Here is a 12,264-nt window from a genome sequence, read left to right on the forward strand (position 1 = left end):
TTTGCTATCCAGCTGTCTGCTAAACAGTGCCAGACTCTTCTTTGTAGAAAAAAAATCAGCCTAGCAAGGCAATTTCAAGCTGTCCTTTATGCAAAGGTCTTTAAAATGGTTCCAAAAGCCAGCTGTTTTCAACCCACAGATAAGGGGATTCTTTTGTTCCTGGCTCAGTATCAAGGGACGTCCAAAAAAGTGAATCTTCAGAATAAAGGATTGTCTGAAATTGTTAAATGTTGTGAGGCACTGCCAGCTGTAATTTCTCCCTCTCTTCTTCCCACAGACTTTCAGAAATTTTTGGTATCTTACATTGGATTAAAGGGTCTTTACTTCATGGGATATTTGCTGTTTGGCCTGGGGACAGGATTTATTGGGCTCTTCCCCAATGTCTACTCCACGCTGGTCCTGTGCAGCCTGTTTGGTGTGATGTCCAGCACCCTGTACACCGTGCCCTTTAACCTCATTACTGAGTACCACCGCGAGGAAGAAAAGGAGGTGTGCTGTCATTGAACCTCTGCCTTGGGTAACATCCAGACTCATCTGAAGGCTGGGGAGGATTTCAATGTGTAGAGCAGAGCTGGAAAATAAGGGTTCTTGAAACGGCAGCAGTCAAAAGCCCAACCAATTGCAATCATGATCTGGTACAGGCATGCCCAGGGCAGCCCAGCTCTCTGGTCCTTACTCTCAATCCCTGCTCACTTAGGGAGCTGTAGGGCAAGGAGTGTTACTCCCATTTTTCTGATTAGAAAAAGAAGGCTTGGTGAGGTGGGGAAACCAGCCTACAATTACACAGAGACAAAAAAGAGGGACCCAGGTCTTCTATAACCACTTCATAGGTCTCCCTGGTGCACCTGCAGCATTTCTGGATACCCACAATAAGGGTCTCCCTACCTGCAGAGGTGCATGGTAGAATTTCTCGGCATTATTTGTTGAGGCTAGGAAAGTCCTAGGCAATAGATTCCAGATTTTAGTAAGTCAGACCCCATGTGCGAGAAGGAAAGCTGGAATCATGGGTGGTAATCCCCACTTTGCTGCCCTGAGCAGAACCTGCGCCGTTTAAACCTTGGAACTCAACTAGTGAACAAGCACCTAAGCAATCAATGCCTGTAACAGAGTTGGTATTTCCACTCTAAAATTACCACCTCTTCTTATCAAAATTGCAACTCTCTTCCCATGAAAATAGGCTTATAGTTCCTTAACTGGAGCAATGATATAAAAGCTACAGAGATAACTCCAAGTTTAATCCAGCTCAGCATGAAACTGCAAAAACACTGAACACATAAACATGAGACTATAATTCTGACCATGTTTTTCATCATTTGATCTGGCAGCAGGGCAGAGCCACACCAGGAGTAAAAACATTTCAAAAAAGAGTTGTGGCTTTCCTCATCCCCTGGCAAACATTGTCACCAAGGTTTTAGTGCATGACAGGGATGTTGCTGCTAATGGGATAGTTATCATAAAAAACTGTCCCTCCAAGGAGAGTGTTACATGGTACTGGGGGAAGAAAACCTATGCTTCAAGCTCAGAGACACCTGGATTCAAATCCTGCCTCTTTCACTTGGAAGCTGCGTTACACTGGAGATGTTATTTATTTGTTTATTAGGTAGCACTTAGAATGAGTTCATTTTTAAGTGAGATAATATATTCACAATGATATACAAAACTGCACACTGCGTGCTCCCTTTACCATTTACTATCTCCCTCCAACCTCAATGTGTTACCACTCTTACTAGGTTTTTTGTTAATCTTTCCAGCATTTTTAAATAAAAACCAAGCAAATGTAAATCTGTTTTCTTATTTTCCTTTCTTATTCGAAGATGAGAGTTTTTCAGCATAATGCTTTTTTTTGCCTAATAGTGTAGGAAATCATCATTTAAGCTTGCAGATCCTCAGTTTCCTCATGAGGCAAATGGAAAGAATGTTATTTACCTTAGAGAAAAGCAAACAAGATAGCGGAGGCGCTTAGTGTGGTGCCCCCTAGCACCTGACAAAGACTCAAAATATGATAGCTAGTATTATAATTGTTACCATGGGGGGAATGATAATAACATGTGCATCTAGGGAGGTGTTGAGGTTGAAATAAAGTAACAAGTAAAAAAAACCCAGACCCAGCACATAAGAGATATGCCACAAATGACAAAGTTATCAACCAGTTCAGACCAAATATCAAATATTAACCAAACATTATATTAATCAAGTAGCAACCATATTTTAAAAGATAGAAATGCCTTTTAAAGTTGCTTCTCTTAAGGACATCAGCAATTCAACATCCTTCTTAAAATCTTTGAATTTTTAACACTAAGAAAGGAAAAGAATAAGATATTTATTAAGTATCCACTACATTGTATTGATTATGGCCCACCACTTGTTTTTGTACAGTCTGTGAGCTAAGAATTCCTTTTAATTATTTAAATGATTGAAAAAACATTCAAAAGAAGCTTAATATCTTGTAACAAGTGAAAATTACTTGAAATCAAATGCTAATACCCATCAGTATTCAGTTCAGTTCCACATCACCAATTCATGAAAATTGCATAAAATCAAATGCTAATAGCCATCAATATTCAGTTCAGTTCCACATCACCAATTCATGAAAATTCCCTGAAATCAAATGCTAATAATGTCCATTAATCTATATTGGAAAGGCAACTCAGCTCCACATTGCCCCTGCTTTTGCACTACAAGAGTAGAGTTGAGTAGTTACGACCAGGGCTGTATAATCCACAAAGCGAAAGGTATTTACTATCTGGTTGGTCACAGAAAAGTTTTGCTGACTTGTGCCCTTAAATGACAGTTCTTTGTAGGTCAAATGGTGTTTCTGTGCTTCCTTTGCAGAGGCAGCAGGCTCCAGGAAGGCATCCAGACAACAGCGTGAGAGGGAAGGGCATGGACTGTGCCACCCTCACCTGCATGGTGCAGCTGGCTCAGATCCTAGTCGGAGGTGGCCTGGGCTTTCTGGTCAACACAGCTGGGAGCGTCGTCATTGTGGTGATCACAGCATCTGCGGTGGCACTGATAGGCTGTTGCTTTGTGGCTCTCTTTGTTAGATACGTGAATTAGGTCAATAAAGAGACAATGACCCTAACCTCAGACACAGAGAAGCACATGGCAGGAAGTTAACATTTCCTGCAGCTCTGAATCTTAGGGTCTGCCCATTGGACGCCCAGTATTGTGATTTCAGCCATAGAATCTGCCCACCTCTCACTTTAAACCAATCCTCTGCACAACAGTCCCCATATTTCAGACAACGTTTGTCTGGACTATGCCTCCATGCATTGGCGGCAAGGGGTAAGTGTGGGTGGTAGCGCCTATACATGCCTTTCTCATTGCGTCTCAGTGCAGGGGTAGGGGAGAGGCAGGAGCTGCTTTTCAGAGGGCATTGCAGGTCTTTCTGAGACCTGAGAAGCAGACAAATTCCACATATGATGCTTGGATGTGTTCTATGAAGTGATTTGATTTATTTTTAGCCAAGGGTTCATATATATTGGGGAGTCATATATTTCATCAAATTCACAGATATTCAAAATATTGTTAGTGATCTATTCTCTGATATTAATGTATTCATATTTAATTTGCTCATAATTAATTCCTATTACTTTATGATACCCCTGACAAGTCTACTCAACATCCATGCTGGAGGATTCATCGCTTTAAAGTAGTTCATTTCATTGACACAGTAAAAATATTTCTCTCTAGTGTGCACCTTTGTTTTGTCCTCTGGATTTGACATAAAAGTCTTTCAAAAAACAGCCCCCTGTTTCTCCTGTGATCTTCTCTTCTCCAAGCTAAGCAGTTTTTCTCTAATCACACCCCTTCGACTGCTTTCCCCATGGTGAGGTTTTCAACAGCCTTGAGAGGCAGCATGGTTTAATAAAAATCATGTTTTGGAATCAGCTGGTTTTGAATCCTGGCTTTGCCACTCAGCAGCAAACTGTGTAATCTCCCCAAGGCACACTTGCTCTTCTATACATTTGGGATAAGAATTGCTATCTCAGAGAGTTGTGATGATTAATAATACATAACATTGGTTCAGGCATGGTGGCTCATACCTGTAATCCCAGCACTTTAGGAGATCGAGGCAGGGGGATCCCTTGAGGCCAGGAATTTGAGACCAGCCTGAAAAACATAGGGAGACCCTCTCTCTACAAAAAATACTTTAAAAATTAGCTGGGCATGGTGGTGCAATGCCTATAGTCCCAACTTTTGGGGAAGGTGAGGCGGGAGAATTGCTTGAGCCTGGGTGATCGAGGCTGTAGTGAGCTGTGATTGTGTCACTACACTCCACCCTGGGAGACGAAGTGAGTTTTGGTCTCAAAACAAACAGACAAACAAACATCAAAACACAAACCATGACATTTATGGAGTCTTTACCACTATTCTAAATGTTTTAACGTTAACACAGCAATTGTGGGAGTGGGTGCTGTTACCGCTCTCCAGTTTTTAGATAAAGAAATGGAGGCAGAAAGATATAACTTATCTGAAACCACATAATTATTAAGTGACAGAGCTGGGCTTTGAACCCTGCCACTTTGGTTCTGCTGTATGGACAGCACTTAGCCTGGTGTCTGGCACTTGATCGGAGCTAGCGATTGTCACTAGTGTTAAAAGCTCATTGTCCTGTTCCCCAGTCTTAAGTATTTGCCTACACAACCCTGGATGTACCTGACCAGTGCAGAATACAGATCTGCCCACATGTTTTTATAAGTTAGAAGAATTGTGTGGTTCCTCTTCCTACTTGATCTAGGGTCTAGTAGAGTAGTCATTGCCTCAGCTCAACTTGTAACTGACCAAAATCTTTGGTGCTGGAAGGGAATTTGGAGAAGGGAAATGAGCTGTTTTTGAGAAATGGGAAATTTGGGACTTGGTGTGTTGCTTCTGTGCGTCCCGTGCCTAGGAGAATGAGTGGATTCAGTAGCATGGCCAGGCCCCTGCAGTGTCAGCTTATTTGTAGCCATCCTGAGAAGAGTAGGCCTGCTCTGGTTGTTTCTTTGCTGGGCTTTGGGTCTTCCTTCACACAGCTTCTCACAGGGAAAATTTGGGAGTGAATGTACTAATATAATACAGGAGGACCTGATTGGAAAGCAGAAAATGAGAAGGGAGCAAGGCTTGGAGGGTGATAAGTAAAAGAGCATGCTCAAGCCAGAGAAGACAGCCTAGTTGTGTCTGGAAAGCACCAGCGATCTGGAGAGAATGGGACAGACACTCTGCAGGAGCCTGGATAAGGAGCCCTTCTCATTTTCTGCTTCCCAGTCAGGTCCTCCTGTATTATACTAGTACATTTACTGCCCTTGCAGGGTCCAGGGCAAGAGCAAGAATGGAGACACATGATCCACAGCCCATCCCTCTTCACTGCTTCCCCCACTCTTCTCTCTACCTAGGCAGTGTAGAGTCCTTGTGTGCATGCTAGCATCAGCACATCCACAGTCTCCCACCTGCCGCCACCCTCTACCGCTCCTGCAAATGGCAACCCTTAGTCACCTAAGGGTGGACAGACTCAGTGGCATGGAATTCCCTCTGGAGGATAGACTCAAGAAAGAACCCATGGATTCCTTGTAAATAGACTCAGGGCCATTTGGACAAGAAATTTCAAGGTCTCAGATACCCAAGCATAATCGAGCAGGTGGGAGGACTGGCGGGGCACAAACTCCAGAAGGCCCTGTGGGTTCCTTGCCATGTGGGGAGGTGAAGGGGCAGAGCAGGGTCCTCTAATGATGACACCCAGACCAGGGGCCCTGGCTGCCCAGGTCTAAGGACAGTATCTACCGAAGTCAGCCAGCCTAGGAGCACAGAGCCATTTGTTGTCATTCTGTGCTGCAGCCTCCTTCTCCTTCCCAGCCTCCCCAAGGGTCTCAAAAGGCAGTGGCATCCCTGATATTTCACACGCACTCTCTTTCTCCTTCTGCTACTTGGGCTTCCACTTTGTTGCTGCAATTCTACTAATGCCTCCTTTGTGTTTAAAGAACCCACTCTCTGCAGCTACCAGGTTCTTATACCTGTGACTGAGGCAGTGCTAGTGGTGTGGAGCAAGGTATCTGAAACACCCCTGTGGATCTGGCCACTTCTGGTGTATATGTTGGGAGAACAATGGAGGGCAGGGGTTTATGCTAAAGTGGCCACTTCTTCCTGCCCCCTGCTCAACTTCGTCACCTGCAGGACATGCGGCTTCCTTATCCAGGCTCCTGCAGTGTGTCTGTCCCATTCTCTCCAGATCGCTGGTGCCTTCCAGACCCAACTAGGCTGTCTTCTCTGGCTTGAGCATACTCTTTTACTTATCACCCTCCAAGCCTTGCTCCCTTCTCATTTTTTGCTTCCCAATCAAGTCCTCCTGTATTGTATTAGTACATTCACTCCCAAATGAAATAATCTCATTCCTTTTATAGAATATATACAAAACTACCACTTCTTCTTACTCCACCCTCCCATCCCCCGGCCATCATCCATCCTGGAGAAATAAGTTCATGACTCACTTAGGCCATCAGGGAAAACACCTGCTCCCAACCCCATAGTGTTGGATGAGGATAAGTAAATGCTCAGGGAACCTCACGGCACATAGCTCTTAGCATTAGGAAAGAAACAGCGACAAGCCACCTCTCTTACTTTCCCTACTTGTACTTGGCCTCTGCAAGGTTTAGAAATGGAATCCTCTCTGGGGTTCGGTGTTTATTTCCTGCCCATTTCTCCAAAAACTGTTCTGATGTGTGAAGATTTGAAATGAATAGATGGGCCAGCTGGAAAGGTGATCCATAGCTGAGGGCCATCTTATTGAACCCCCAAGAAGTCAAATGTAGTCATCCCTAACCAACCACAGGGCATACATGCACGCGCGCACACGCACACACACACACACACACACACACACACACACACACACACAAATATGCAAATACTCATTGAACTCAGCTCCCTTGAGGTTTGAATGAGTAAATATAATCCAATTTTCAAAGCCTTTAACCACATTTGGGAATCTAAGTATTTGTTCTCAGTATACCAATGACATATTCTTTCTGGCAAAAGAAATTTCCTTTCCCCAGACAAATAAAACTAGTACAAGGACGCATACTCTCAACAGAAATCCTGGGAAATCCTGCAAGAGAAGAGAATACCTACTACTTTGTTTCCTGCTTCTGATGTTTCCAACCAAGCATCTGACATTCCAACATTAAAGCTTTTAGTCACATTTTATTAGCATTGAATATCCTCTCTGCCTCCGAACCCACCACTGCCATTCTGCCTAAACTATGCCCATATATCTAGACCTATCTCAAATATTATTTTGACCAGAAAGTCTGATCTCCCAGCAGGATCAACCTTTCCTTCCTTTGTCTTTCTTTTTTTCAGCCTTACTTTGACATTCAGCTCATCATTCCCTGTCTTATCTTGCTTGTGCTCACGGCTGTCTGTCCTTTTACATGTGGAAGTCAGAAACATGTCTGGTTCATGCATATCACCTCAGCACCCTGCACAGGGGCTGGCACACAACAGCCACTCAAAAACTAATTGTTGATCACAATTGATCTGACCATTTCCTTGGTGACCCTTTTGTCCTTGTGGTAGATCAAAGTCATGATCTATGATCCCTCCTGCCACGTTCTCAGAAGCCCCGTGTTTGAGATTTGGACAAAGTGACCATTTTTATAGAGGTTATTATTTTTTCTATTCCTCCAGCTCCTTCTCTTCTGTTTTTCTAGTGCTCTTAGAGGCAGATGCACATACTTCAACACCCTTTCCTAAGAATTCTGAGCTACCCACATATTATTCTATTGTTAAAATTGAAATGGCAATTTGCTTTGATAAGAATCTCTCATTAAGAGTCTATTATCCGTGTTATAGAAGGATCTCCTACTATGCAAATGTTAGTTTTTTCCCGTGTTTACTTTTTCATGTATTTTGTATTTGGGGGACTTTTGTGGAACTTACATTTCAGTCTTTGTTAGCCCAATTGCTATTCAATGTCTATATCAATAAATGTTCTTCCCAAAGGGTGAAAAAGAAAATGGACTACTTCAAAACAAACACACCGTTCAGTTTTCTAAACGAGCTGACTTCACAAGACTGCTCAGAATCCAGACTGGCACCTTCTGCTTTTGTGAGAAGCCATGAATGTCTAGTCATTTCAGTGTGTTTTGCAATCACAAAAAGCAGATCAGGGAAAGTGGGAGTTGTAGATCTCACATTTTGAGCCCTGAATCTCAGATACTGCAGAAAAACTTTTCACAACACTACTAAACAATTCTACTGTTCAAGAGGCTCTTTAAACAGACCTGTTTTTATGAATGGCTATTTATTATATTAAAACAACCACCCCAGTGGGTGCCTGCATCATTGGTTTCTTGACCCCAAACCAGGTTGCCAAAGAGAGTAGCAGTACCTCTATCAAAGCCAGCAGATGGGTGGGTAGACTGATGTTTGATCCCAGTTCTAAGAAGAGCCTCAAGAAAGGACTTTGTGAGGGTTTAACATCTTAAGCTCCTGTGATCAGAACAGAGTCGACATGAGACATGTGAGGCAATCTTTAAAGACAGCTCCATAAACTGTCTGGAGGCTGGGAAAAGAATTTGTCATGCATGCTCAATATGTAAAGCACTCTTTAGAATAAATGAAAATTGGTGATGGTTTTGTCCGATGGGAATTCCTATTTCCTACCTTCTCTTGTCAATAATATAAGTAATAAAGAAACCTACATCTGAAATTCTGGTGATACCCTCAGAACAGTTTCTCCAGTACTCTGTTCCCTTTAGAACATAGTACCTGAACCTACTATTTTCTTTCCTACCCCACACCTCCGTTTGAGAGATCCGACCCAGCTTCTAGGAATTTGGTTTCCAAGATTCCGCTTCCCCTGCCCCCCGCCCCAATTCCCCTTGCACATTTCTGCGGCATTTCTTGCTCTTCTATCTAAGCCTACTAGAAAAAAAAAAAAAATACTGAACCATTCCTCTACTCGCTGGTCCAGGGCCTCAATCAAAGGAACAGCTTGATTCCCAAAGCGTGGGAAGGGAGGAAATACAGAAGTGCCCCCACTCTTCCCAGTAGAGCTCTTCAAGATGCCTCTGGGCCCAGCTCACCGGCAGCACGCAGACCAGAGTGCCTGCAGGCACCCAGCCTGCTCTCAGAGGAACTGGAGCGCCTGGGCTTCCTCCTCGCAACGCTCCAGCACTCCACTTCCAATTCTGCTACCAAGTGAGCATATGAGCCCCCTTTTACCTTTTGGGGCAGCAACCTGAATAAATTTCCTCAACCAGCCCTTCTAATTACACTGCGTCCGCTCCCTCCCTCAGTGACGCCACTCCCCAGAGAATCGCTCTCCCAAGCTGGTGACAGGTGTTATCCCCCTGCTAACGTCTGAGCTCCGGGGCTGTGCAGCTAGGTCGGGCTCAGTGTGTTCCCGCTGGCCCAGTCCGGAATGATAATCGTCATAATGACTCCATGGGAGGTGGCTTTCCTTTGCCGTTTCTCCTGGGGACGCATCAGGATGGTCAGTTCTCTTTCTTAACTCCAAAAACGTTTCTTGCCTCCTAGCTCTAGATTCCTGGGGCAGCCCCGCAGCAAGTAGGACCTTGGTGTTGCTGCAGTCTCGTTAGCCAAGGCGCAAAGGAGACTTTGTGGCGGCGGCTGCACTCTCCTCAGAAGTCGCAGGAATAAACGGGCACAATTGTCTGCGCATCATTTGGCTAAGCCCTGCTCGGTGTGCCAATTTATCTACATTTTTGCTGCTTCTCTCCGCTTCTGGGCGCCTTCACACTGCCCAGCGTGGGAAGAATAAGGAAAGGCTGTGGGGTGCGGAGCGGAGGTTGGCGGTCTGGCCCGTAGAGCTCATCTCTGCCCCTTTGCCAGCTTCCTCTCTCCACCTGATTTCGAAGCATCCCCTCTCCAGAGAAGGTCCTCCAGCCTATCCACAGGCTCCTCCTCCATGCTCTGTTCATCCTCCTCTCACCTACTTCTTAAATGCTTCCCCCCGCCCGACTCTGCCCCAAACCCTCCTTAATCCGTTCCCCTCCTTCACCGCCCAGGGAAGGCCACCTTGCCGCGACGGCGTGTCCTGGGCCTGAGGCCCGCGTCAGTAGGCAGAGCTGCTGGGCAGCAGGTCGTAGCGCCCCCCGCTGTAGACCACGACGCCAGGTGGGTAGCAGAGCAGGTCCGGCTCCGTGGCCGCTCGGAGCGGCGCCAGGGCCTGCAGCCCCTGATCCTCGGGCTCCGGCTTGGTAGTGGCGGTGAAGGGGCGCATGCTGGTAAGCGAAGGAGACGCGATGCGCCACAGCAGGCTCTTGAGCGCCTTGCGGAACTCGCGGCGCACGAGACAGTAGAGGATGGGGTTGAGGCAGCTGTTGGAGTGTGCCAGGCACACGCTCACAGGGAACGCGTATACCTGGCACAGGAAATACTCCTGGCTGAAGGGCACTGCATTGAACTTGATGAGGATGCTCCAGGTGGTGAGCGCCTGGTTGGGCAGCCAACACAAGAAGAAGGACAGGACAACGATGGTCACTGATTTGGTCACCTTCGACAGTCTCCGGGCGCTGGCTCCGACCGGGCCTCCTCTGGCTACCGCGTCCCCTCCTTCCCGCCCTGCTACGCGGCGGTCGGAGATGAAGCGCACCAGCAGCAGGTAGCACAAGTTAATGATGCCCAGCGGCAGCACGAAGCCCAACAGCACCTTCTGCAAGTGGTAGAGGCCCAGCCAGAACTGCCTGTCGCGGCCCAGCAACTTGTCCGGGAAGCGCACCAGGCACAGCTCCTCGCCCATCACCTTGACCGTGGTGGAGAAAATGGCATTGGGCAGCGAGGACAGCGTGGCCAAAGCCCAGATGCACACACACAGCGCCTTGGCCGAGAAGCAGCAGCTGTCCCCCAGGCTCCGGCCGCAGCAGTCGCCCTGGCCGTGTCCTCGCGTCCGGTGGCTCTTCAGAGCCGAGGCCACCGAGTGGTAGCGTGTCACACTCATGGCAGTGAGGAAGAAGACGCTGGCGTACATGTTCATGGACGTTACCATGGACACGATCTTACACATGGCCTTGCCGAAGGGCCATTTGAAGTCAAGAGCGTTCTCCACCGCCCAGAAGGGCAGGGTGAGCACAAACTGAAAGTCCGTCAGTGCCAGGTTGGTGATGAAAAGGTTGATAGAGGACTTGCGCCAGCCCTGCATGTTCTTCATCAGGTAGAGCACCAGCAGGTTGCCCGCCAACCCCAGGGCGCACACCACCCAGTACACTACGCTGATAAGAATCCGCACCCGGGACTCGGTGTCCATGCTCTCTGCCCCGCCGCTGCCCGGAGGATGTCCTGGCGGCGCGCCGTCCGGCAACTCCAGCCCCAGCTCCCACCACAAGTCCGGAAGCTGCAGCGACGCGTTACCACTCGTGTTGGCAGCCTCCAGAAGGTCCGGGACCAGACTGAAGAGTTCTGCTAGCTTGTCCCCGCCTGCTGTCTTATTCATGGTAGCTATCGCGGCTGCATCGGCCATCTGCATGCGCAGGTACCTCTAGGTCACGTTCTGGGGACGGTTTACCCCGGTGTTGTTCCCAGGCTAGCCTGCGGGACGTGCGTGGGAGCTTTCAAAGTAGCTGCTGAAGAGAGAGCCCAGGAACTGGGTACTAAGCGCGTCCTGCCGCGCAGCGAACCGCCCTGGACGCAGGAGTTGAGCTCAGCGGCTGCTTTGGAGCAGAGTTGAGGAGCGCAGCCCATAAGGGAAGCACTCGGCGTCCAAGGGTTCTCAGGCCAAGCTCGGAGTCCCTAGGTCCTTATGTACAACGCAGACTTCCCCTCTCCGTGTCCCGCTGTCACTGGGGCATTGGCGCATAACTCCCACAGTCGCTCAATTTTGCGATTTGGGGCCGCTTGCTCCCTTTCAAATACCTTTGTCGGTTTCCTCTGGGACTGCTTGGATGAGGTTTCCGTCCTTGGAGAGAAAGAGATCGTAGAGTTCCATCCACCTCGCTCTGTTGCCTGGAGGTCAGTGGGTGTCTGCGTCTTTCTGCGGTTGTCAACTCCGGGTGGGTTGCCAGCGGTGCTCACCAGTTGCAGTGGCACTTGCATGGCCGAGGCGGCGGGCCCCAAGGAGCATGCGTAATCCGGGGGCGCCGCGAGCGGCGCTTTCCGAGGTGCTGAAACCAGCCGCGCCCGCGCCGCGAGGGAGAGCTGAGTGGCAGGCAAAGCCCACCCGCCAGCTCCCGTTTTCCTCCCCAAAGTTTCAGCAGGAGCAGTCTTAAGCCTTTATTTTGCACCCGCAGGAGAAAGTCGATTTTGACGTGAGTTTCCTCTTTCTTATTC

General features: G+C 47.7%; 2 protein-coding genes across 2 annotated transcripts in view; one reads left to right on the forward strand and one right to left on the reverse strand.

Annotated features, from left to right (window-relative positions):
* LOC105473046 (solute carrier family 45 member 2) overlaps positions 1 to 3,057 on the forward strand; it is a 40,438-nt gene extending 37,381 nt beyond the window's left edge. Inside the window, exons 6-7 of the mRNA XM_011726621.2 lie at positions 278 to 489; positions 2,833 to 3,057. Of these exons, the coding sequence (XP_011724923.2) occupies positions 278 to 489; positions 2,833 to 3,057 (437 nt within the window). The remainder of the gene's footprint in view (positions 1 to 277; positions 490 to 2,832) is intronic.
* A 122-nt stretch (positions 3,058 to 3,179) lies between these two features.
* On the reverse strand, positions 3,180 to 12,036 carry LOC105473044 (relaxin family peptide receptor 3). Its single transcript, XM_011726619.2, has one exon. The coding sequence runs from the start codon at positions 11,462 to 11,464 to the stop codon at positions 10,055 to 10,057; it is 1,410 nt and encodes a 469-aa protein (XP_011724921.2). The 5' UTR covers positions 11,465 to 12,036; the 3' UTR covers positions 3,180 to 10,054.
* Between the last annotated feature and the right edge of the window lie 228 nt (positions 12,037 to 12,264).

Source organism: Macaca nemestrina, chromosome 6, assembly GCF_043159975.1.
Source record: "Macaca nemestrina isolate mMacNem1 chromosome 6, mMacNem.hap1, whole genome shotgun sequence".
NCBI lineage: Eukaryota > Metazoa > Chordata > Mammalia > Primates > Cercopithecidae > Macaca > Macaca nemestrina.